At 51.9% G+C, this 25142-nt stretch overlaps 2 protein-coding genes across 54 annotated transcripts in view; one reads left to right on the top strand and one right to left on the bottom strand.

The window, feature by feature from the left end:
• The window catches only part of SRPK2 (SRSF protein kinase 2), a 228849-nt gene extending 208776 nt beyond the window's left edge, over positions 1-20073 (top strand). For 19 of the 49 annotated variants that reach the window (XM_014738904.3, XM_023640158.2, XM_023640165.2 and 16 more), the window contains 6 exons: positions 2638-2738; positions 2849-2956; positions 7424-7493; positions 8096-8188; positions 8560-8652; positions 18485-20073. In XM_014738904.3, the coding sequence (XP_014594390.1) occupies positions 2638-2738; positions 2849-2956; positions 7424-7493; positions 8096-8188; positions 8560-8652; positions 18485-18669 (650 nt within the window). In that variant the 3' untranslated portion in view covers positions 18670-20073. The remainder of the gene's footprint in view (positions 1-2637; positions 2739-2848; positions 2957-7423; positions 7494-8095; positions 8189-8559; positions 8653-18484) is intronic. The other 30 variants (XM_070265410.1, XM_070265384.1, XM_070265391.1 and 27 more) reach the window with 3 other exon arrangements.
• A 2452-nt stretch (positions 20074-22525) lies between these two features.
• Positions 22526-25142, bottom strand: part of KMT2E (lysine methyltransferase 2E (inactive)) — a 96045-nt gene continuing 93428 nt past the window's right edge. For all 5 annotated transcript variants that reach the window (XM_023640149.2, XM_023640150.2, XM_070265368.1 and 2 more), the window contains one exon: positions 22526-24777. In XM_023640149.2, the coding sequence (XP_023495917.1) occupies positions 23272-24777 (1506 nt within the window). In that variant the 3' untranslated portion in view covers positions 22526-23271. The remainder of the gene's footprint in view (positions 24778-25142) is intronic.

Raw genomic sequence — 25142 nt, 5'->3', positions numbered from 1 at the left:
TTCTGCTGTGTCCGTGGGCCTGGTGCTCAGCCTCCCGCATGTAGCGAGGATCCGTCCCTCCTCGGCAGGCTCTTTTCTCCTCGGAGGAGTCGGTCTGGGGCCAGCCAATGCCTGCGCTGAGTGGAGGTGCTGTTCCAGCGCTGGAGGCTGCTGGCTGCCGCCTCACGAGGCTCCAGGCTGGCTTCACGGGGAAGGAATCCACTGTCACCCAGAGTCCGGCTCATCGGAAGTCACTGAAGGGCCCAGCCGCTCTCGAAGTGAAGGCTTCCTCCTCTCTCCCCACTTTTCGTTCCCTCCTCGGTAGAAGCAGAGCAAGGAAGAACTGTGGTAGGTCCCCACGCGCACGACACCCGGGGGCGCGACCTGATGCCTGCCCACAGCGAGGCTGAGCCGCCTGTGTTTGTCAGCTCCTGAGGGTGGCAGGCGATGCGCACACGTCCAGGCAGCTCCTCTTCCACTTGCCTCCTGTTCGTGTACAGTTAGCTTTTCGAGACTCACTCCCCGGTGTCATCTAGGATGCATCATGAGCTGGGGACTGTTACAGCCCTGAACCAGGAGGACAACAGCGTGTCACTGAAGAGGCTTCATTCATTGACCATAAATGAGGGATATTGAAGATGTGTGGCAGTGTGTCTTTCAGAGTGTTTCCTCCAGCCCGATTGGCTTACGCAGCCTCTGTGAAATGTCTTTACAACAGCAGGTGGGAGTGGTGGCGATTACGGAGCCCCCTTCCCCTTGAGTGCCCTCAGGTGTCGGAGCCCGGAGCTCCCTATCTTCTCCGTCAGACCTTTGGTCTGAGTTGTCCGGAGCCAAGGGCCCCAGCGGGCGGCTTCCCCTGCTCTGTGCCGTTAGGAGCCTCGGCCTCGGAGGGTGGTCCGGCTGGCTGCGGGCAGAGCGGAGGCCCTGGGTCTGGCCAGGCAGACGCTGCAGCGGCTCTCCTGCCTTTGGTCTTCTTTCTCGTGGGTGGGTGGGGAGGGTCGCCTTCTTCTTCGCTTCCTCGTTGCCTGAGAACTGAGCCTCAAAGACTTTAAGTCATTTGCCAGAGTCTTCAAATTTGTCAGTATTGAAACTTAGCTTTGGATCCAGTTCTGCAAACCGCAGATTCCCTTTTCTGGCCTGCTGACTCTCTTGAGTTAAATGCCGAGGGATTCATCGAGCCCTTTCTGGCGCTGCCCGTCCCTCCGTTGGTCACACTGCTGTGTTTCTCCTGGAACTCTGCTCTCAGCCCATTCCCTGTTCAGTGCATCCATTTTGCCTCCTCAGGTGGGTCTCTGCTTTCTCTGAGTGCCTGTGTTCCTTCTCCTCAGCTCACCCCTGGCCTTTGCTGAGGCCCCTGGTGGATCAGCATCCTTATGAAGAGAGAGGTGGCATAGGACAGATGCAAGAAAGGAACCTGGCCATGCAGGTTGATCCACAAGCCCGACAGATGGCCCTTGAGGGATAAATCATTGGCCAGAGTTCTCTCTGTGTCCTGTGGCCCCTCCTGGGGAGTCTGTGGGTGCCCTCGCTCTTGGGTGCCTTCCCTGCTCACTGCCCTGCTGCCTTTGGGGGTGCTGGGCATGGGAGCCTCCCCAAGCACCGAGGCTCCACGGCACGCTGTCCCAAGGGGAGGTGTGGTCTGTTAGCAGAGCCCAGCTGTGAGTGAGCAAAAGGGCGTTGACTGTTCAGCCTTGAGCAGGCTTTTCTGCTTAGTCTGTAAATACCATTTCAGAATTACTTCTAAAATAAATAGAAGCCATGGTGACAGCTCATCCTTTCCCGAAATTCGAGCTTGTAGGTCAGTTTGAGGTCCGATCAAGATGCTGACTCTCTTCAGCACCGTCTCTCTGCGTCTCACCAAGTTTCTTTTCTTCATCGCTGGCCCCTGGTTGGCTGTGCTCGCTGCAGGCATGGTCTCACGCATCTTGGTGCCTCCACTGGCTGGGAGCCCTGTGGAGCCTAGCCCTGTGCCTGCTGTTGAGAGACCCGAGGGTCACCCTGGGGGCAGAGTGGCCTGAGTACTTGATGAGTTTGTGAGGGACCGCAGAGGTTTGCCCTTAGGACCCAGGCCATCTCAGGAGACCCCTGTCCTGAGGATTCCTTGTCCAAAGCTCCACCAGAAGGATCGGTCCCCACCTTTAATCTGTATTTCTTGATCAGCCGTCATCTAACTTTTGAGGTCTCTGTGCTCAGCGCAAGCAGAGGCAGAGGGGGAGAGCTGTGGGTGCCAGGGGAACTGTGTGTCCCTTAGGAAGGGCTTGGTCACCCAGGGCAGCATTCCCTCTGCCCTCGTGTTCCGGGCAGTGATGCACCAGCAAGCTCGATGTGGTCTGTCAGGGAATGGGCTCTGATAGGACAAGGAGCCGCTGGAAAGATGCCGAGGGGAGCAGAGCTGGGCTGACCTCGAGGTGACGGAATCAGGAGCGAAAGGAGGGGACGGGGCAGGGCCTGCAGGGTCTCGGGCAGCCCAAGTTTCCTCTCTTCTGTGAAGTACTTCCTGGAGGTGGAGACCAAGGATTTTAAATTCTGTTGAGTTCAACTTACAGGATTCCAGGGCTGATCGGTGGCTGGTCGCCGTGTAGAGCAGGGGGCTCTGTGCCTGCAGACGTGGCACGCAGAGCTCTGCCCACACTAACTGCCTGCTGTTTGCCATGCCAGCCAAGACCCGGGCTGCCGACCTGCTGGTGAATCCCCTGGATCCGCGGAACGCAGATAAGATCAGAGTGAAAATTGCCGACCTGGGGAATGCTTGCTGGGTGGTAAGTGGACTTCGCTTCCTCCGACGTGTGGGTCCTGACCACGTCTTAGAAGACCTCTGTGTTTTGTGGTGTCCGTGCCCCCCGGGGTAATGCAGTGTGTTCTCTTCCAGCATAAGCACTTCACGGAAGACATCCAGACTCGTCAGTACCGGTCCATCGAGGTTCTGATCGGAGCCGGTTACAGCACCCCCGCCGACATCTGGAGCACGGCCTGTATGGTAAGAGGGACTGGTGGGGCATCCGTGGGAGTGCCTGCCCATTAGGGTGCCAGGCTGTCCCCCAGTGTGGCCGCCGCGGGCCGAGGGCGAGGTGGCTGCCGTGGCGTCTTAGAATGGCAGGAAGTCTTCCTGGGCACGTGCTGGGGTGGGGTTGCTCCTGTGCGAGATGCTCTTTTTGAAAGCCCCCCACAGCCCCGAGCCCCAGACCCCTGGCCAGTTGACGGCCGACGCGGGGTCCCTGCTAGCCCGCCAGCTCGCTGGGGGAGTGCAGCTGCCCTTGTCCCGGGGAGGTCGGGGGCGGAGGGGCAGCCTTCGCCGTGCCCCTGGCGGACCTCAGCCCCATCCTGGGGAGGAACGGCTTTCCCGTCTCCAGTGTTCCCGCTCCCTCCTTGGTGAAGCAGAATCCAGAGGGTGTTCCTGCTTCTGCTCGAGGCTGTGCATCACCTCTGGGACTGCACAGCTGCGGCACCCCTTGCCGGAGGCTGGCCCTGTAGGAACTGCCACGTTTGGCCGCAGGGCGCCTCCTCCTTCACCCACGTGTCAGAGCTGGTTTTGCTGCCAGTTTTGTGCATCGCAAGTTTGAGCTCTCCCCTGGCTGCCGCCAGGTCTTTGTCTCACTCCATCCTTAGCTGTGAATCGCGGAGCGTGGCCCCTCATCCGCTGGCCCCTTGCGGTCCTCTTTCCCAGCCCTGTTTCCTGGCTAGTTCAGTGCCTTCCTCTTACTGGGCTGTTCTTCGTCGCTCCGTGTTGGAAAAGCGGAGGTGTGTGTATGTTGCTTAGGGTGATATTTCATGGTTTTCTTATTTCTTATTTATTTTTTCCAAATTCTCCTCTGGTATTTAAATGAAAGGGCACGTGTGTAAAGCTTGGCACTTGTCTTCTCACTGAAAAAAGCAATGCAGGTTAAATATAATTGTCTGTTAATCAAGGATCAATGTCCCAGTTCTTTTGAGTGTGCTGTGTTGTGTCTTCTGAAGCTAAAGGAGAAGCAATGTTAACAGAGCGCTAAAAGGATATGAAAAAATGGAGATGTTTTGTGTCTTCCAAGTCAGCACAATCTGAGGCGACAGTTATGGCCAAATAGATCAGAAATGCCGTGCTTTCTAGGCCCACGTTGCTCTGACGGATAATACCAGATAATTTTAAAAATTAAGTTTTTCAGGAAGTGTCAGAACTGAGTCCTTGCCGTGCTAGGCATAGAAGAGAAGAGTTTAAAGAACTGCTGGACGTGGGCTGTCACTTTGAGTTTCGAGACTGCTGTGTGGGGGCTCAGGCTCGCTCTGACTGCGGGCCGGGGCGGCGGGCGGAGTGAGGTGGGCAGGAAGCGAGCGCTGCGGGGAGGATGTTCTGTTTCAGGACGTGGTGAGGTCAGGCCTCGCTGTCCCCAGCAACACAGCAGGCCCATATTGGGGCTGCCCTGAATTCGCCTCTGAGAACTCTTTCAACTCTGAGATCCGGTGCTTCTAATTTGGGGTGTTAAATTTTGGTGATATAACCAGAAAAATAGGACGAGATCGCACATGGAGTGGAATAATGGTGGAGCTGTAGGCACAGTTTTATACCCAGTTGTCTCTCAGGCCTTCCGTTGGGTAAGGCCTGGTCCCTCCACACGTCTCCTGTCCGCCGGCTTCTGCTGGTGCTGTGAACCGTGCCATGAGCCCCAGTGACAGACCACTCAGGAGAAGTGGTCACGCCTTTCACCTCCCCCAGGAAACTAAGCATGAGCTCCCATGGTGCTTGCAGGGCTGCTTACGAGGGTTTTTTAATGGGGTGTTACAAGGTGATTTTTCTGGAAGGGGCAGTGCTTCATTCCTCCCTTGCCCCGTTCCTGGAGCTCGTGGCCGAGAGGACCCTTTGGTTCATCGTGGGGAGCCCGGGGAAGGTGAGGCAGTTTCCCCGCCTCTACCCTGTGGTCGCAGTTAAAAATAGACCAGCTGTGATAAAGCGCCAGAGTGTTCTTGGCGGCCGAGCCCACAGTCCTCAGAGTGTCATGAACGGCCCCCGTCTCACGGCACCCCCCCAGTGGAGGGGAGCGCCTGCCGGCGGCTGGTGGCCGCGCTCACTGAGAAGTGCCTTTGCTGTGTCTGGGAGGAGCTTGCACAGCTGGAGGAGGACGACACAGTGAGGCCGAGTCGCTGGGATGTGTCAGGCGTTGAATCTCTCTTCCTTTTCTTGAGCTTTGGGGCCCCTCCGATGTGCGTATGATCTAAAACTTCCGTGCAGGCTGAGGCGTCGGTTCCTGCGCACCTGTGTCCCCGAGTCCTGAGCAGGCATCTTCTTGCGGACTCTGTGGTGAGCCCCAGCCAGTGCCATGGAGACAGGAAGGGCCCGCTGACATGGTTCACCGGCCTTCTGCAGCCTGGGTCATGCACAGAACGAGCCGGTGACCTTGTTTGTTCAGAACAGGAGGGCATTGCAGGAAGGAGGCACCCAATCTCCCCAGCACGAGGCAGCCCTGCGAGGGGATCGGGCCAGCTGCAGAGGGAGGAATCCACAGTTCCCGAATACTAAAAATAAACAGTGATCGGAGCAGAAAGCTGTATTGGGAGTCACTTGCTGAGTTGAAGGTGGTCGTCTTGGTGGGGTCGTGGCCGCCAGCCTTAGAGCAGGTTGTAGGGCACAGAGGCTGCCCTTGTCATGGGATGTGCATCGCCCTGTGGTGCAGGTCCTGTTTGTGAAGAAAATCTCATCCTTCTCCAGAGAACCAGGGCCAGATACCATGGCAAGGGGCCTCCATCTTGCCTCTGCCTTTTTTCCTTTAAGCCATTTCGACAGCCTTCTTCCACTCACACGTTTCGTTGGGGATACCTGGGTGCTAATCAGAATGGTCATCATCCAGAGGACACCTTAGGCTGTAGGAAATATATACAACCAGGTGGAAATGTTTTTGCAAGTTGTCTGGAAGCGTGAGCGAGGACCCGAGGACGGGTCAGAGCCGCTGGGGCTCTCCGTGGACGTCCATGGCGTGGCTTCTCGCGGCTTCTCCCTCCGTTAGGGTTTCGCCTTTTTCTCTCGGCGTGTGAGGTATTGAATTGATTGTGTCCCAGGTGAGGAGGCCTCTTCTGGCCATTCTCTGTGTGATCCTGACGTTCCCTTGCGTCTGTGGCCGAGTTTGAGGTTTTCTGTCCTGACCTGGCGCTGGCCCCATCTCCCTGTTCACTGGGTGGAGAGGAGCGGCCGCAAGCGAGGACCGTCCGGGCCCGGCGCCACTCGGGTGACCACCCTCGCCTGTGTGAGACTCAGCATGTCCAGGTCCTGCTCAGACCCAGGTCGGTTCAGGGCAGGGATCCTGAGTCCACGAGTCCGTGCTCATCGCAGGGGCTGGTGGCAACAGTCTCGTCAGCCCACTTTCCTCCTTTCTCCAAAGAAAAAAAAGGGAAGAGCCGTGGCCCCGGGCGAGTGCGCCCTCTCTTGGTTTGGAAGGACAGTACAGGACAGGTGCCCCACCCCCAGCAGACCAACGTTCCCTTAAGGCAACCCTGCACCCCATGGGCGTTGGCGGACCGAGAAGGTGGGTCGCTGCAGCGACGGCTCATCAGGGGCAGGATGGGGGGCAGGGCCTCAAGAGGGTGGGGTGGCCCACAGGCGTCAAGGAAGGGGCACTGGGCGCCTTGCAGAACAGCAGGATCTAATACAGAAGAAAAGTTAATATGGGAAAAACCAAAAATGGGATTTAGCTTATCCTTTTTTTAAAAAATTTAAAACATGGTATTAGATCAGAGCAACGGCAGTTGCCATCCTTATATGTTGTTACCAAATTAAACTCACGGCCCCGAGATTTTGTGAGCAAGGGAAGTAGACCATCTGGCAGAGTGGAAACAGATGGCTCCCCACAGGCACCATGCAGGGTTGGGGGGGTGGGGACGGTGGCAGCCCGGAGCCGCGCCCCCTGCCCTCCTGGACCTGCACGGTGGTCCCTCCCTCCTGGCCCCGGGGGGCTGAGCAGGGGCCGCTCCTCTGGCTGCAGGTTTTGCTTGGTTGAGTCAGAAATGAGTGAAATGATGCTTAGATGCTGAAAATAGCCCTCCGGGACTAAGACAGGGAGCTCTTTGCTTCAAGAGAGCGACCCGCCCGTGGTCAGGGCCAGGCCGGCCTGTGGTGTGGACGGGCCCCGGGGGCAGGCAGCCCTGGTCCTGGGCCGTCCCCGTCGTGCCACGTGGAGGGAGCACAGCGCTCGGCCCGGGCCTGGCAGGCTGCTGGCCCACGTGCCGGTGTAGCCGTTTGGCTTCCCGCAAAGCGGAGTGGACGCAGCCCTCCCGTCTTGCAGTAGAAGAGCTGCAGGGATGTCTCTGCAGCCTCTTTAAACTGGGTGGAAGGGAGGAAGAGTTCGGTGTGCAGCCCTTCTTGGAGGCTCTCTGCTTGGCTTCAGATCCCCATAAAACATGGGTCTCCTGAGTGAGGAGGGAGCACGCTGACTGGGGGGCCGGGCTCTGCGACGTGCTCAGCGTGTCGTCTGTTGTGTCCTAGGCATTTGAGCTGGCCACCGGCGATTATTTGTTTGAGCCACATTCTGGAGAAGACTATTCCAGGGACGAAGGTGAGTACAGCTGCCTGCTGAGCACCTCAGCCTGGGGCTCCGGGAAGTCCTGGCCTTGCGGAGAGCACGGGGTTTTCACACCGACCTAAAGCTGGGTTTGGTTTTCAAACACCCAACTCAGACGCTTTTCCTTTGAGCTTGAAGCCCCTCAGGCACAGGGAATGGGCAGAGCCCCCAGCTCGGGCGGCACTGGGAGAGACCCTGGGCCTGCGCCCACCCCCAGCCAGCCGGGCGAGGACAACTGTGCCGACCCCGAGGCCCATCCGTGGTCCTTTGTCCACCGAGCGCTGCCCATTTCTCTGTCCTGCTTGCGAGCCGAGTTGAAAACCCGGGAATTCTGGCTTGAGTTCCCTCTGTAGGCTCACCATCTCCATGCTTATTTGCTTTCGATGCTGGGCTGCCCTGGGCTGCCACCTCAGTCACTGCTCGCGCCCCGACGGTGCCTGAGGCCTGCCAGCCCAGAAGCTCTCCTGGATGTGCTGCAGACATTGTTGATTTGGATCTATTTCTGATTTTTTACTAATTTCAATTTTTCCCTCTTCTTTTACCCCGCCCTTCCCCGCACCCCTCCCATTCCCGGATCCTTGTTCTCTCCTCCATAGACCACATAGCCCACATCATAGAGCTGCTAGGCAGTATCCCAAGGCACTTTGCTCTGTCTGGAAAATATTCGCGGGAATTCTTCAATCGCAGAGGTAGTACCTCTCCTTTTTGAAAAGCGCCACGATGCAGACAGAAATGGAAGAGCAGCTGCCGATTGTCGCACTAGTGGTGACAAGGGCATTGCTCCTAAATTCAGAAAGCGCCCAGCAGGACCCCTGTGCTGGTTTAAAAGCTGAGCGGGAAGACCGCATTTGGCCCTGTGCCGCGGTCACCTGTGCGCCAGCTCCTCCTGGGTGCCCTCAGCACTGGGGACCCAGAATCCGGCCGTCCGCGCCAAGCCTGTGCTTTCGATCATTAGGTCGCGCTCTGTTTCTGTCTGCGCGGGCGGTGACAGTGTCTGCATGCAGTGTACTGATTAAACTGTCGTGTGTTTCTGTTTTGCTGGCAATGTTTCCCAATGCAGATCACATAGCATTGATCATTGAACTGCTGGGGAAAGTCCCTCGAAAATACGCTATGTTGGGGAAATATTCCAAGGAGTTTTTCACCAGAAAAGGTAACGGTATTTATGCAACACTAATTTTCAGCATAATCTTCTCCCAAAAGGAGAAATTGTACATTCACGTGTGGGCAGTGGAGAAAGATCTGGACTTTTACAACTGGGGAATTCTGCTGAAGAAAGCTCTCAAGAAGTAAACTTGAACCGTCTGATATCTGTGGAATAAGAATTTTGTAAGAGAACAGCCTTCCTAAAATCCTTTCCTGCTCCAAGCGCCAATCTGGATATTCAAGGATTTATAAAAAGGAGTTTGAGTGAGTTTTAGAAACCAGCTAGACTTATGTATTTTCCTTTTATTCACGGAGCTGCAGTGTCTCTGCAGCAGAGCGCCGGCGGCCTGCAGCTCGGACTCCATGCACGTCTGTCCACGTCCCCCGCGATCTGTCTGAGACTGGATGTAGTGGGTGTGGGCCTGTGACGTCTGCGTGCCTCATGCGCTTATCAATCACGTGGTCTCCCACTGCGTTAGCGCACAGGGTATTGTGGGTGATGTGTTTAGTACCGCAGCTCTTGTTGACCTTCCCTGGGCATGACCCTCAGCAACTGTGTCTTTGCCCTGTCTACTCATAGCCAGTGATCACTTCTTAAAAGCGCTCCAGAGCGCTTGCTTTTAAAGACCCCTCCCCAGTGCCGTATTCTTTTGTGTGAGTATAGTTGGCCCTCTTAATTCATGTTTTCCCAGCTTAGATTATTTTGGGGTTGCAGCACTCTTTAATAAAGAGCTTTTAAAGTTGGTGTGAGCAGGACATGGTGTTTCTAGAAATTTCTCAGAGTCCCGGATACTCTGTGTCCCTTGCTTTAGCCAAATTTGGAGAACCAATTTTAGTTTCTATTTTCCTATGAGATCAGGAATTCCTTAGAGTGATGATCCTTTGCCATACACTTCAGTGATGTTAAGCTGGCCAGTTCTTGTTTTATCTTTAAATCGCGTTTCCCTGGTCGGTGCCTGCAAGTCGAGGAGGAGCCGTGCCGACATGGTGGTTTCCCGCTCCACTCACTCTGAGCACACGGCCATGACTCGGCTGTTCTGGGACCGCCCAGGGCCAGCCTGTGACATGTGTCACTAGACGTGGTTGTGTTCTTACTACCTTTTGAAGGCTTTTCATAGGAAAAAAAAAAAATGTCAGGGAAAACTGTTCTTCAGACACCTTGGGTTAATTTTGGTTCTGAGAATCTGGTCTTCAAGTCTGGGTCCCCTGAACGAGGTACAGAGTTCTCTCTCCACACACACACTCTCGCACAGGCTCACATACATTAAGGGCGGTGACGTGGCTTTGCCACTGAGCTGTGTTCAGTGACAGAGCTGGGGTTTGAGCGTGTGTAGGACTGAGCGCTTCGTGTCCTCTCTGAACCTTTGTTTCCTCGTCTGTCCACGGGGACACTTCAGGGTGCCTCATTGTCATGAGAAGGTATGAGAGAGTGCTGGGTGGCACATAGCACAGTAGGAGCTGGTGTTATTGCCGGGGCAGAGTGACAAACAGGAAAACACCATAAACGTTATGAACCACCAGACAGCGGTATCACTGAGAGAGGGGACTGAGTTTCCCTCGGAGACTTCCAGAAAATGTTATTTGAAAACACTTGAAGCAAGGAAGAGTTATGGATTATGGATTATTATAGGTTGGGGTTCAGTGTGGCTTGGGGAATTGGGTTTATTTTAATGCAGGCAGATCCCTTCTTCCACGTTTCGGAGTGTTTTCGGAGCCTGTGAGAACTGGCCTGGCCCCAGAAGGACGCGGCTGCTGGACGACAGGCAGCGAACACCCGGCGGTGGCCTCACATCGTCACACGGGGCTCAGTGGGGAGGGTGGCCAAGAGCTCCCAGCCTAGTCTGTCATGGGAACAGAGAACACCGTTGACTTGCCAGTGCTCCAGAGGGGACGGGAAGACCCGAGAGAGCACCCGGCCAGGCACCTGCTCCTCTAGGCAAGTAGAGAGCCTGCTGTAGGCTGAGGAGCGGGTTCCGGCCCCATGCTGTGGGAACCTCATTTCCCACCGCGGGCATAGGGCGTGGTGGGGACCAGCGGCCATTGATGGCACACAGGGACTTTCCTTGAATTGTGCTCCTGCTTCCCTTTCCTCTGCAGTAAGGAGCCTCCTGGAGTAACGGGGCTCTGCGTTTCTCCCTGTCCACTCTCTGTGGGTTGGGAACCACATACTGTGCACAGCAGGGCCGAAGAGGAAGGCGAGATCAGAGGAGGGGCCTTGAATGGTGAGAAAGTGAAGTCAGGCGAGTTCTTTGAGGGTGCCTCTCCAGGCAGCCTGCAGCTCAGTTTGCTCGTGGGGGCAGTCACTCGAGGCTCTCTCCTGCCTGTTAGGCTTTGCCTCTGGCCTGAGCTGCAGGCCACCAGGGCCAGCCCCCCTGAATGTCTGAGCCCTCTCCTCGCCTGTCTGGTGGGGCTCTTCAGAGGGATGCGTGCTGAGCTGGTGTCAGCTGCTGGCTGGTTCCAGCTCAGAGCTCCCTGTCCTGCGGCCCTCACATTGGTCTTCCCGTCAGCACCCTTGCTCCCGGGACGGCCCATGCCCAGGTGGCAATAGAAGGTGCTGCGCAGGGCCTTGCTGTCCTCCCGTCGCGTCGTCTTGCACACTGATTGGGCCTTGTGTGCGTGGTTCTTCCGAGGCGCTTGTTTGAAGGGGGCTGGCCTTCCGAGTTGAACTGTGTTGGGCATCCTTGGCGGAGATAGACCAGAGACATCTGACGTGGTGTTACTTTGGCAGCGTCTCCCCTTCCCTTCCTTTGGATGTAGGGGAGAATTTATGATGAGTCAAGAAGTCCCCTAAGATGCCTAGGAATTGGGACCACGGTTCCTTCCTGCTTATGTTTGTATATAGTAACTGTGGGGGTTGGAAGGGATTTTGGGTTTTTACTGAAGTCCCGGGAATGATATGATGATGAAAATAGATTTCTCCATGTCCCTTAGCATGAGGGGAATGATTTGTTGCATAAAAGATGTGTTTTGGCATGCCTCCCTACGTAATATGTGTGAATATACATTTTAGAAATAATGGGGTCTTAAATGTATCCATTTAATTTAATTTAATTTAAATTTTTGCTGAGGAAGATTGACCCTGAGCTAACGTGTGTGCCAGTCTTCCTCTATTTTGTATTTGGGTCACCACCACAGTATGGCTGACAGTGATAGAGGTTTACACCAGCATCCGAACCTGCGAACCTGGGCTGCCAAAGCAAAGAGCAATGAACTTATCCACTAGGCCACAGGGCTGGCCCCACCATTTAACTTTTTTTCTAAAATACATTGTGGCAGAACTGTAAAATGGAAACTGCTGATAGTTTGCTCCCGTCTCATTGGAAAGTAGTTGAGATCGGGAGGTAGCGGACAGGAGGCTTTCCTGTTCTTTGTCCTCTTGGGTGGGAAGCAAATTTACCCCGACCCGAGGCCCGGGAAGGAGGTGGGGCCTGTGTGTTAAAGTTAATTGTTGCCCGCACCTCAGCGATATCTTCTTCCTTACAATTCAGCGTAAAATGATTGGTCCTAGTTTGAATCCTTTGTGTGCCAGGGATTTTAAAATTGAGCTGGATTTTTTGGGCAGGGCATGTAATTTCTGTTCTCGCCTGTTTGAGGTTTGATTTGTTAGTTAGCCCCTTGAATGTGGACATTAGCCACCAAAGAGCATTAAGGACGACGACCATGTTGGTCAGTGTGTCAGGATGCGGCCCACTAGAAATAAACACCTCTGTGGGTTTTGTCCCTGTCCTGTCCTGCTGAGATCTGAATGTTTTGTCCCCCCCCCGAAATTTGTACGTTGAAATCCTAAACCCTAAAGGTGCTGGCGTTGGGAGGTGGGCCCTCCTGAATGGGATGTTGGCTCTCAGAAAAGGGGCCCCAGAGCGCTCCCAGCCCCTTCCGCCCCGTGAGGACCCCTGGAGGAGTCTGCGCCCCGAGCTCCTCGGCCTTCCAGCCTCCAGAACTGGAGAAGTAAACGTGTTATTTATAAGCCGCCAAGGGGGCTGTGTTTTGTGACAGCGGCCCAAACTGCCTAGACATGTCCCCACGGAGGGGGCAGTCCTCGGAAGGGTGCCAGCTCTCAGGTGGTGGCGGGAAGCAGTGCAGCCTGGAGCACCCCTTGTGCGCAGCTGGACACACGCCCTCTCGGCCGGCGGTAGCCGTGGTTTCAGTGCCAACGGCTGTGTGGAGAATGGAAGTGTCGGAGGAGACAGCTTGCTTTTCTAAAAACTGAGGGCTTTTTAAAGTCAGTGTGTTGGGATATGTGTGAGTGCTTTTGTTTGTCAGACCAAAGACCTTCTGAAATTTACAATGCAGAATTCTAAAGCATGCGAGAAACTTCCAGGCAGCCCAAGGGCTGTGTCTGCAGCATGAATTCATGTTCCCGGGCCCGGCGGCAGGACGGCGGGAGCTGGGCTGGTACACGAGAGGCTGTTTCCTATTCTCAGTTTTCAGCATTTGAGAGGAAACTTGTTAGAACGATTTTCACTTACCTCCAGAATCACTGAAAATCAGCAGGTTCCCTTATTTCAGTGCAGAGCAGAGCCCTTTGCTGGCCGCCGCCCTCTGCGGTCGGCCTGGCTCCGGTTCGGAAGCGTGTGGTCCAGGCGGTCCCCACCTGCGCGGGGGGATGCGGGCGGATGCAGGTGGGCGCCCGTGGCGCCAGGAGCCGGGGTCCCCTGGCTGGGAACGGGGCCTGGGCCTCCAATGAGGTGCCCGGCGGCGCTGTGGGCGGGGAGGTCGGCGCAGGGTCTTCTCGGTGACGTCTTGACTCCAGAAATAACTAGAAAGTGGCCCGGTGCTGGCAGTCTTGCAGCTTCGAACCAGGAGCCGCTTTAACCCTGGTTTGACCATGAGCATCGCTTCCGAGTCCGAGCAGGAGAAGCAGAGCTGGGCGGGCAGGCTGGCCTGGTCCTCACCACCGGACCCGGCCTAGGCAGGGGCCTGGTGCCGGGGCTTCGGTGATACCGAGTTCTTACATTTGGAAACGCTGACCTGGGCCCAGCCTTGGTTTTGGACGGAAGCTTTTGTGAGCTGCGGGCGGGTGGCAGTATGTCCTCCTTGCCTGGGACCGTCCTCGTCTGCCCTGTGATGCCCCGGCCCCTCGCTGAGGTCCCTGCCTCCCGCCAGAGCCTGGGGATACGGGCCGAGAGGGCGATGCTGCGCCCGGGGGCGGGCGAGGTGCCCACAAGACAGCGGAGACGCTGGAAGTAAGCCACGGGCCACACGTGGTTGATCGTAGGTTTGAATTACTCTCTTAATCGTTTAATTTTGGATTTGAGCATAGGATGCAAACAAAGCAATGAAATTATTGCTGTAACAGGTTCAAGTAAATTCTATTATAGTTCATCCCATTTATTCCTCTCGTTTATTATGAGCTACTCATTAGTGAAGTGTTTCTTTCTCCACGTGCATTAACACAACATTGGAATTCTTTTAAAGTTATTTGTTGGATGCTCTGTACCAGTGTGTTCTAAACAGCTTTACCGAGATACAATCTGCATGCCATACAGTTCACGGTTTTGAAGGATGCAGTTCTGTCGTGTTTAGTATATTCAGTTATGCAGCCGTCACCACTGTGGGATTTTAGAGCATTTCTATTATGTCAGACAGAAACCGCGTGGCCACTAGCCCCCCTCTCCACCGTCCTCACCCTCAGCCCCTGACAGCCACGCATCTGCTTTCTGTCCCCGTGGATTTGCCTCTTCCGGGTGTTTCGTGTAAATGGCATCAGACAAGATGGCGACTTTGGTGATGGCTCCTTTGACTTACTGCGATGTGTCCCCGGTTCCTCTGTGTGGCAGCGAGTCCGTGTTCCCTTCTTTTTCTGCGCGGATGGAGCGCATTTGGTTCCTCCGTCCATCAGTCGATGGACAGGTGGGTGGATTCCACTTCGTGGCTCTTGTGGACCGCGCTGCTGTGAACATTTGTGCACAAGTTGTGTGGATGTAGGTTCTCATGTCTCTTGAACGCACGTGTGTGATGGTTGAAGTAGTGAAGTTTTTAATTTTGAGGAAGTCTCATTTTCTACTTTTTTTAATTACTTCGATGTCACATCTAAGAAACCAGTGCCTACCTCAAAGTCATGAAGACTTATTCTGTTTTCTTCTTAGAATTTATAGTTTAAAAGCTCTTACACTTAGGCGTATGGCCCATTTTTAGTTAATTTTTTTATGTGTGGGAGGTCGGGTTTATCCAGATTTTGAACTCAAATATATACCGACGTATACTTCGTAGGAATATGTTCAAATTTCTTGTGTTTTCTGTCTTGTTTTCTACCAGTATCAATTGATAGCTTTCCTTTCTTAGGTGTGTGCTATTGAAATTGGTCCTAATCTCTTTTATGTTGTGGTTCCTTTTCTGGATACAGTATCCCCTGGAATACCGTACCAGAACTTGCCCCCATAGACTCCCATGTGTGGTGTAAAACCTTCTATGCTTGTTATGTTTAATTGTGGAATATTATAATTTCATGGACAAAATAATGTATTTTGCCTCACAAATCACTTAAAATAATATTCCAGAGAAGTATAATGGAAGTACTTACCTTTTTCCTTAGAAAGTTCTCTGGTAATCTGGGACGGGCAAACAGCCTGGTGATCCCAGAGGAGGAGCCCTCCCCCAGGGCCTGTTTCCTGCCAGTGGTCCCTGGCTTTGTCCAGGTGGTTCTGTCCCCAGAGAGGAGGAAGCCCCATGGGCTGCCGAGGGTGGCAGTGATGCGGGGTGTCCCTCGGCCGGGCTGGCCCCTGGTTCGCGTGCACGTGTGTGAGAGCTGGCCCTGAGGAGAGGTGAAGCGATCCTCAGACTTCTTTGAGAAGGAGAGGGTGGGAACGGCTTGAACAGTAAAGATGCCACAATTAAGTGTCTGGTTATTTGCCAAATTGGTTTCAGCGAAACGTATCCTGGAAAGTTTTCCTAAGAGAAACAACAGTCATGGTGAAAACTCTTTACCTTGTCAGGGAGCTACTTTTACAACAGGAGCAAATAGTAAAAAGTTGTTTTTCAGTGTTTTCTGCCCTTCCCCTTTTGTGTTTTCCTGTAAGCAGCGGTGGTGGAGGCGGCTCTGTCCCTTGTGTGACAGCCGCGGGCTGGAGCTGGCGCGCGGCCGGGAGGCGCTCGCTCCCGTGACCCTGTTCTTGGTGTCTCCTCGCAGTCGCTGCGCCAGTTGGGGAGCTGAGGGTTGGTTTGTAAGTGATCTTGGGCTTCCTAAGACAGCGTCTTTCCTCATCCTTGAATCGAACATAAGGATTTGTACATATAATCATAGGGCCTAGGCGAGTTGATTTCCTGTTTCTTCCTGGCGTTACAAAGTTTTTCCACCTGTCTACATAATGCACATATTGGTTCTTTTTAGAGGCAATTCGGTACTCTGCTATATTGCAATATTATTACATATTCCGTCCTCTTGATACTTAGGATTATTTTATGGGTTGCATATTTTCCTACTACAGAGAGCATCTTTGCACACAGTTTTTGTGTGAGATGACCTGGTCAAAGTTTGGTAGATATTTTAGGCTGTTCTTTAGCAATGTTTCTGTCGATGTGTAGCGCTGCTAGTTAGGTATGAATAACTAGTTTTTCATAGCCTTCCAGCACTGTATCGTTTTCATCACTATATTATGCAGATTTTAAGGCATCTATCATGATAAAGCTTTTCTCTTTTTCATGGAAGAGTCTAAATTTGATGCCTGTTGATTCATTTTAGTTAGTTTAAAAACTGGTGCCCTCAGAAATGGATTTCTTGGTGTCAGGAGCAGTGGCTTCGTTCACAGACCCAGGGAGTGTGCGCTCTGTGTCAGAGCAGGCAAGCTCAGGCCCCCCCCTGCCCCCGCCCCCGGGACTTGCCTTAGCCTGTGAGGTGGGCGCTTTCTGAGTTGCTTTCACCTTGCTGTGGTGAGGTCAGCCGTCACTATATAAAATCAGTAGACTGCATTCTAGAAAAGGCAGAGAGAGAGGGGACAACCTGTGCCAGAGCTGCTCTTTGGGGCACCTGCTGTCCATCTTCTGGGCGCTTTGAAAACCCCTCTTGTGACCCTGTGTAGAACGCAGTCTTCTCTTCTTTCACTAGCGACACTGAACCGTATCGTTTCCCCCTTGTTGTTAAGTAACACGCATCCAGCGGCTGTGCTGTGGTGGCCGTTTTTTAACCGTCATTCTCCTGTTACTGAGCATTTGTAATTTTGCCGTGAGCACATCTTGGGGTCGGGGGCGGCCCGGGTTTATCTCCTGAGGCTGGGTCCCGAGACCTGAAACGTCCGGCTTAAAGGGGTGGGCGTCCAGTGATTGCCCAGCCTTCGTGCTCATGGGGCTGCCCTTCCACGGCGGGGAAGACGCTCCTCCGAGATGGCAGGTGCCCCTCCCGCACTGGCAGACCTGACCCGCAGTCTGGAAGCCGTGCGTCACTCTCCCCAGTCCTCACATGGAGCCAGAGCTGCTTTTATACAGCAGCCCCTTTAACAAGAGATTTGGAATTCTGTGCACGTCGTGATTCCAACTCCGCGGACATGCGAGTTCGTAAGAGCGCACATGGAAAGAGCGCAGGCAGGCCAAAAGGAAAAGTCACTGTGGGGTAGGATTGCAGGTCGTTTCTCCTTTTGTTTTTGTAGTTTTCTGTAATATTCTCTTATTTTCTTTACGATTGAAGAAAGAGGGCGTGTTTGTAACTGAGTTGAACGAATGGGTGAGACAGACCAGGCCTCGTGGGAAGATCTTCGTCAGCACGGCGCTGCGTCCCTGTTAACGCGTGTCGAGGAAGGATCGCCTTGTTGGTTGGGTCACGGCCGCTGGAAGGGGAGAGAACGGGGCCCGCACCGGCGCCCGTCGGGGTCTGGAGGCCTCGGGTTCGCTCTGCGCCCGGAGGGTGGGGGCGCAGGGCAGCGCCGCCCTGTCTGTGGAGCTGCTGGGCAGACCCTGAGGGGCACCCAGGGAGGCCTGTGTGGGTGGGGCTGGGCTGTCCCGTGAGGGCTTCCAACAGGCGAATCGAGTTACTCCTATTGAAAGTTCCCCTGACCTTTGGACAGTCTGACTTGAAAATCACTTTTTTTCCTTTTATGAGAAAGGCTGTTGCAGCTCACAGACCGTTCGCTAGCTTCTTGGTCATTCTGTTCTGTCAGTCAGGGCTGCTTGTAACCCACACTTTACACTTTTGAAAAGTGTCACTTCAAGGTTTATGAATTGATCCTGGTATCTTAGATCTTACAACTGTGTAGACATGGATGGTATTTGATTTGGGTTGGCCTCTAGAGCTTTGCTGTCCACTATAGTAGCCACTAGCTACTTATGGCTATTTAAGTTGAAACAGAGTAAAATGAACGCTTCAGTTCTGTGGTCACACTAGCCACATTTCAGGTGCTCAGTAGCCATGTATCCTGGCAGCTACCATCTTGGACAGTACAGATAAAGGAAGTTCTCTTGAAATGTGCTGTCCTGGAGGACAAGGCTCCCTCTTCTTTTCACGGTAACATGCAGAAACAGTGGTCCGAGGAGCTTAAATAGCGTATGTCTTAAAACTTGTTCTAAGCAAGTTTGTTGACTGCAAAAGACCCCGAGTGGGCGTAAGAGCGCCTCCACCCACAGTCCGCGAGCCAGGACCCTGCAGGTGTGCTGCCGCACAGAGATGCAGAGCCGAGGCGCAGGGACTGCCCCCCTTACCTGAACCCCTCTTGACCGTTGCCAAGCTGACTTGAACTAGGACGCGGTCATATACACACCAGATGCTCATGGCTTGGGGGGACGCTGGCGCGCTTTGGTGTCGCGTAGCGTCGAGCAGGTAGGTCCTTCTCTCTCTCCTGAAAAGAACCTGGCTGGACCAACAACGGGAGATGCAGGTTTGGCGCCTTCCTGACCCGCTGTTTTCCCTGCAGGAGAACTGCGGCACATCACCAAGCTGAAGCCCTGGAGCCTGTTCGACGTCCTCGTGGAGAAGTACGGCTGGCCCCACGAAGATGCGGCCCAGTTTACAGATTTCCTGATCCCGATGTTAGAAATGGTTCCCGAGAAGCGAGCGTCGGCCTGCGAATGCCTTCGGCACCCGTGGTTGAATTCTTAGCGGCTTCTGCAGACGCGGCGGTCTGAGCTAGCAAATGTTCCCAGTACGTTGGCCCTGAACCGGGCCTCTCATTCTTTAACAGGATTACCAGTGAGCTGGCTTCATCCTCAGACCTTTATTTTGCTTCGAGGTACTGTTGTCTGACGTTTTGCTTTTTGTGCACTGTGATCCTGGGGAGGGTAGTCTGTCGTCTTCAGCTTAGTAGTTTACTGACCCACTTTCTTCTGGAAACAATAACGTCTCTAACATTGTTTCTTGTGTTGTGTGACATTCAAATGTCAATTTTTTTGAACAAAAAATACTTTCCCCCTTGTGTTTTGGCAGGTTTTGTAACTATTTATGAAGAAATATTTTAGCTGAGTACTATATAATTTACAATCTTAAGAAATTATCAAGTTGGAACCAAGGAATAGCGAGGAAATGTACAATTTTATCTTCTGGCAAAGGGACATCATTCCTGTATTATAGTGTATGTAAATGCACCCTGTAAATGTTAATTCCATTAAATATGGGATGGGGACTCCGATCTCAGAAAAGCTGCCCGGCCTGGAGTGCTTTGTAGCCTAAGTTGCATGTAGCGGACTTGTACTCTCCAAGGAGTCGTGCGAACTTTTCATTCCATAACAGCCCTTTCCCATGGGATTTCAAAGCAAGTGGCTCTGGGTTATGTCATTCCCTATATGGCACTTTAGAGAAAGAAATGACACGCTTCTCATTCGAAAATACGTGTTACAGTTTAGCACTCCCATTCATATTTTTGCATATTTTTAAAAGTACTTTTAAGGAAAAAGAGCAATTTCCCTTTGAAATTGTGAAGCCCACCTTCAAGTGCTGTAAGCTCAACTCTGCACAGATTAAATTGACAAGAGGGACACGTTCAGTGTGTGGAATGAAAAAATATCTATCTATTTTCGGAAAAGCTTGCTCGTGTCTGTGTAAACCCAGGTCTGGCACGCGTGCCCCTCCTGGCGCAGCGGCGGGCGCATTCAGTCAGAGGCAGGTTCGCGCGCGGCCACAACAAATTCTAGCCGTTTCGTTGTCCTTCCATGCATTGACGTTGAGAAAGTGATTTTCCCTTTGCAGGTTGCACACAATTTTGTTTATGCATTTCCTTAAAATTGTAGAATTCAGGACACAAACCATAGTAGGCAATACAATTTTAGAATGTAATATATAGAGGTATAAACGCCTCTTTTAGAAGTCAGTGGACTGAATGTCAGGTTTTTTTTAAACTTTCCATTCATTAAGGTGCCTCGTTTTTCTTGACTTTGTCCATTAACATTTATCCATATGCCTTTGCAATAACTAGATTGTGAAAAGATAACAAGTGTTGTAACAATAATCCATTGTTTGAGGTGCTTGCAGTTGTCTTAAAAATTAAAGTGTTTTGGTTTTTTTTCCAGACATTGCCTCAGTCATTGGCCTATGTTTGAAGCGATAGAATCAACAAACATTTGCTGTCCTTTCAGTGTAGTGTAACCCAAAGGAAAGGAAATATCAGCGTCCCCGTTGCAGGAAAGGTAGCTGTACGACATGCGTGAAGGCTTGTTCCAGGGAGGTCCTTCCTCGTTCTCTAAGGGGAGAATATGGATTCAGAGGAGATCTGTAGCGTAGATCTGTTAGCTAGAATTTCAGTGATCCTTTTTCATTCACGTTTCGTCAGAAACATCCTAACTATATTTTGTTTGAGCATTGCAGGTTTCCTTTTGCTTTTTTAACGGTATTCACTGGGGGGGAACAGGACACACAGTCCTCCTGGGAGTTGGCCTTACCTCACGTGCTGCCGTGCGGGGCAGCATGCCCCCATCCGTGACCTGTGCGTGCTGTTTTTCCCATGGGGCCGTAGGGTACCATATAGGTTCTGTGACGGATGGTGGCTGCAGACCAGTGGTGCTCACGATTTCCAGAGGAACGAACCATTCTTACAAGAGCCATGGGGCATTGGCTCAGGCTACAAAATAAACTAGATAATTAAGGAATTTTGTAAGGTGCTGTCCCTTGTGATAAATGGCCTCCCTGGTTCCCAGTGTGAAGACAGTTGTTGTGAAGGACTGTGCGGTTCTCTTAGGGACAGTGTGGCTTTAGCGGATCCTTGGTGGCCTGACGGTGAGGAGTGCGCGTGAGCTCAGTGAGAACCGCTGGCCGTGCCACCCTGGAGGCAGCTCGGCGGCCTGAGCTGACGTCCCGTCTCGGCCCTTCTCCCCTCCGTGTGAAGTCGTCCTGGAAGATGCCCCGCAGCGGATCCCACACGGGATTTTCGCAGATCCAGAAACTGGCTGGCGAGAAATTAGAACTGCGCAAAGGCAGAAAAAGTGGGTTTAGGAGCTTCAAAAAAGCACAGACTTTTTAGGTGAAAACTGATTTACTTGCTTCTTCTGCTACCTGGATCGTACGTAACTAGTCAACAGAGTAAACTACTGTTTCTACTTGGGTGGAGAACTTCCGTTTGTATCTACAAGTCAAATTATTGCTTAAATTCCACTTTTTTCTCTATTTAATTCTTTATAACTTCAATGAAATTTTGGTAGAGGACGGTATTGGAGATTGTGTGGCATCAAAGAATTCTAAGATTCTGCAGTTTACAGAACAGCCCGTGAATATATGGTACTTGTGAAGAAGACAAGTTTAAAGCTAGGAGGGATTAAAAATCCTGAGGCGGACAGGCCCTTTGTTTTGGCTGAGCTCATGTCAGTTGCCGATCTCGGTTTTGCCTGTGAGCTGCCGTGACGGCGTGGCCGCGGACAGCGAGTGGTGTAGGCCCGTGCCCGGAACCAGGCCCGGGCTGCCGGAGCGGAAGGTGCCGACCTTAACCACCAGGCCCGGGGCGGCCCTGAAGGACAGTCCTGTTACAGAGGAGTGAATGCTGACTCTTTCACTGTCTGGTTAACTCTGTTCGGTATTTGAGACCGTCAGGGGATGGATGGACGATGAAAGGACAGGTGTTTCCTTAGTGAATACCATAAGCAGAACTTTGTCTGCCTAAAGGCAAGGGTGGCAAAGTTGATCTGAGTTCTTTTCACACTTGAAGCTGATTCGATTAGGACCAAGCCCTAAATGCAGCTGTTACTGTACCATCATTAGCTAACTTTCAAAAGGAACTGGACTTTAAAAAAAGTGTGAAACATGACTTAGATTACTGCCAAATATTATTCAGTTAATTTTAGTCTGTTTACTTTTTTCTCCTAATGCACAGAATTTGCATACTGTGCCAAATTATGTGATGTAATTGGATGATGAAAAATGCGTTGACAAATAGTGTCATTACTATCGGTTGTACTAATTAATCCTCCTGAGAGAAGACAATAAGAAAATTTTTTCAAAATAATTAGCGTTTTCTATTTCAGCAATAAATTGCTCACCTAAGAGGCCATCATGTCACTTGAGAGATCTAAGAATAATGCCTTTTTCCTTTAGTTTTACACACCAAAACGAATTGTAAAAACTTCCTACTACTTTCTCTCTAATACTGTAGCTGGACAGTAAATGGTCAGGTTTTCAGATAGTTTGATTAGTCACTAGGACATTTCAGTCATGTTCTAAACTGTAACAGTTAGTTGGGCCTCCCTGTTGTGGCTGAGCTGCTCCCCGTCCCCACACGACTGTGGGGACGCACGGCGCGCCCCTGCCGTTCACAGTGCTTGCGTGGGCGCGGGCACCACAGAGCACCGCAGCTTCCTAGGGCTCGCGTTCCTGCAAAAGTGACAAGCAGGAACAACTCACGGCCTCCTGATGCTTGCCGCGGTCCAGCGGAGGTGGGAGTCGCTAAAGCAAAGGGAAGGCTCCTTACAAACTGTATTGAAAAATGCAACTTTTGTAAAAAGACCCCTGTGTCAGAAGGTTGTACAGGACAATTTGGTAAAACTGACATAATTGTGATTTATTAACATGAATTAAAATGCCCAACCAGTGCTTCAATGTGACAGTATATTTAAAATAAAAAAGAAATTAAAGGCCATATACTGTACTACTTTCACAAAGATCACACAGTTTTGCAGACTTGTCATATGTACAATGCTATATATCAAATGAGAAAAGCTGTAAGCAATTATATACGCAAAAGAAATGCAGTATTTACAGTTTGTCAGGAGACATTAAAAATCATCTATACATTAAATTACATTTTGCTTGCCAATAACCGATAAAACAAAATGAGCCATGTCCACACCAAACTATAAAAATCTGTATTGCATTGTTTTATACCTAAGATGCACTCACAGGACTGCTGACAGAAAAAAAAGGAGACTCCTCATCGTGCCATTACTTAGCTGTGTACTTAATGCATACGTATAAAATAATATAGAAACGTTCACTAAATGAATTTAACTGCAACAATAAAATGTAAAGGTCATGTAGCATCAAATCTACTGCCAGAAGAACAGCTGGAATGTTCACTTACAAAATAAAGATATCTAATACTGGCTTAACAGCACATTTTTAAAGGAATTTTAAAAAGCAAAAATGGGAAAAATACAATGAAAGAGCACTGGTGTTTTTTTTTTATACAAAGTTTCATGTACAAGCTTTAAAAAGTACCTTAACAGGTACATACGAAATATACAGTTATCTTACAGAACATTTTAAAAAATGTTTTTGGAGTCCATTTTAATGCCACCCTGAACCATGGTAATTGTTCTGAAATGTTGGTGGCACCTGTGCTCTGTGAATTGGAATCTGTCCAGGCACTGGAGATGCCTGCTGAGGTCCTTGGACCCCATGTGGCAGGGCCACAGAGCCAGGATGAGGACAGAACCCTGAAGCAGTAGGTGTTGGAATACTGTTTGGTCCTTGGGGCTGGAGATGGGGACCTGCGACTGGTAATGGACAATGTGGCCCTGTTCCAGAAGGCTGGTGTTGGGGTCCCGGTCCCAAAGTGGTGTGATGTGTAGCTTGTGAGGGATATGGTGGTACAGCTGGATGAGCACTCGAAGGGAAAAGTGGAGGTCCTTGATGAGGTGGGTGGTGTAAGGCTTGAGCTGATGTGGCGTGATGCCCGGAAGCCAGAACAGTGGAAGGAGGCGGCGGCGGCGGCGGCGGCGGGGCTGGGTTTACAACATGCTGGTGTTGTGCTTGTAGACCCTGGAGTCCTGTGGAAGGGTGGGGCGGTGGATGGTGGTGAGGGGCAGGACCAGGAGGTGGAGGGGGTGGTGGCAAGTGGTGTCCAGCAGTTTGCGAATGCATGTGCGACCCAGGGGTGACGGCATGGACAGGCCCCACTATGTGTGCTCCAGAGTGTTGCTGATGGGAACTGGGCTGCGGGACGAGGTGGGGCCCTGGCGCGGGCGGTGGCGGGGGTGGGGGTGGGACCGCGGCGGCAGCAGGATGGTGAATAGTAGGACTCTGAGAAGGCAGAAAGTGCCCGGGAGTCACGTGGTGGCCTGGAACTGGCTGCTGGCTGCTGGTGCCAGGAAGTGCTTGATTTGGTCCTGATGTAAACACAGTGTGCTGGGCAAGACTCCCTTTGAGCTGATTGTAACTCTGAAAGTTTGCAGAGGGCTGCTGGTTTTGGTAATATGACGACGACGGAGGTGGCGGCGGAGGCGGGGGTGGGGCCGAGCTGTTCAGACTCTGTTGGGTAAACTGACTGAATGTTGCTGCAGATTGTCCTGAGGGTGCCTGTGGAAATAATGCTCCAGATGTTGCCTGCTGAGTACTGGTTTGAAGGTTCTGTGCCGCTGAATAAAAATTTCTCTGTGGCTCTCGCTGAGGGGCTCCGACTTGAGGTGACTGTGAATGGTGCGGCCTGTAGGGCGATCCTAAGGGCTGTGCCGGGGGCTTTGGTGAGAGATAGCCATGCTGGACGGGGGTGTGCGGCGTCGACGACTTGGGCGGGTTTTCTGTGTGAGGTGATGGAGGGCAGGGCAGCTTCCCCGGCACAGAAGGCAGCTTTTGGGAAAGTTGCTCAGACGAACTGCGCGTGAGCGGCTGCGGGGGGTGATTCTTGGAAAGTGCCTGGCTGTTATTTAATAGCTGTTTCTGTGGGAGTTCTGTTTTCAGGTGAACACCATTCTCAGCTTCTGACACAATACCTGTTGCCTCCCAATGGGAATCTGGTTTTGTGAGTATTTTCCCATGTGGTTGAACAGGAATGACAGGTCCTGGCGAACCAGGCTACGAAAAGAAAACAGATCATATCAACTTTATGTATTTATATAAACTTAAACATTTTTATGTACACTGAAGTTAGTTATTACTGGTATTTAATGTTATTTACATATTAATTTTAAAAAGGAGTTGGGAATAAGATAGGTTTGAGAAGTCAATTACAGAGGCTTGGGATATTCAAAAGCCAGTTTTCCAGTAGTTCAGCAAGTTCTGGTAAAAACTGAATTCTCTGAATTAATTTTTATTGAAGACAAGTCAAGGAAATAATCGTCTATAAATTTAATCTCCCTTTTTCCCCCTGTTTTGGAGCCTTACTCTAAAAGAACTCTAATATCTTAAACAGCAAGTTTGAATTCCATAACTGAAATTTC

The sequence above is a fragment of the Equus caballus genome, chromosome 4 (genome assembly GCF_041296265.1).
Source record: "Equus caballus isolate H_3958 breed thoroughbred chromosome 4, TB-T2T, whole genome shotgun sequence".
Classification (NCBI taxonomy): Eukaryota; Metazoa; Chordata; class Mammalia; order Perissodactyla; family Equidae; genus Equus; species Equus caballus.
The sequence above is the reverse complement of the archived record's forward strand: the minus strand, read 5'-3'. Positions and strand labels throughout refer to the sequence as shown.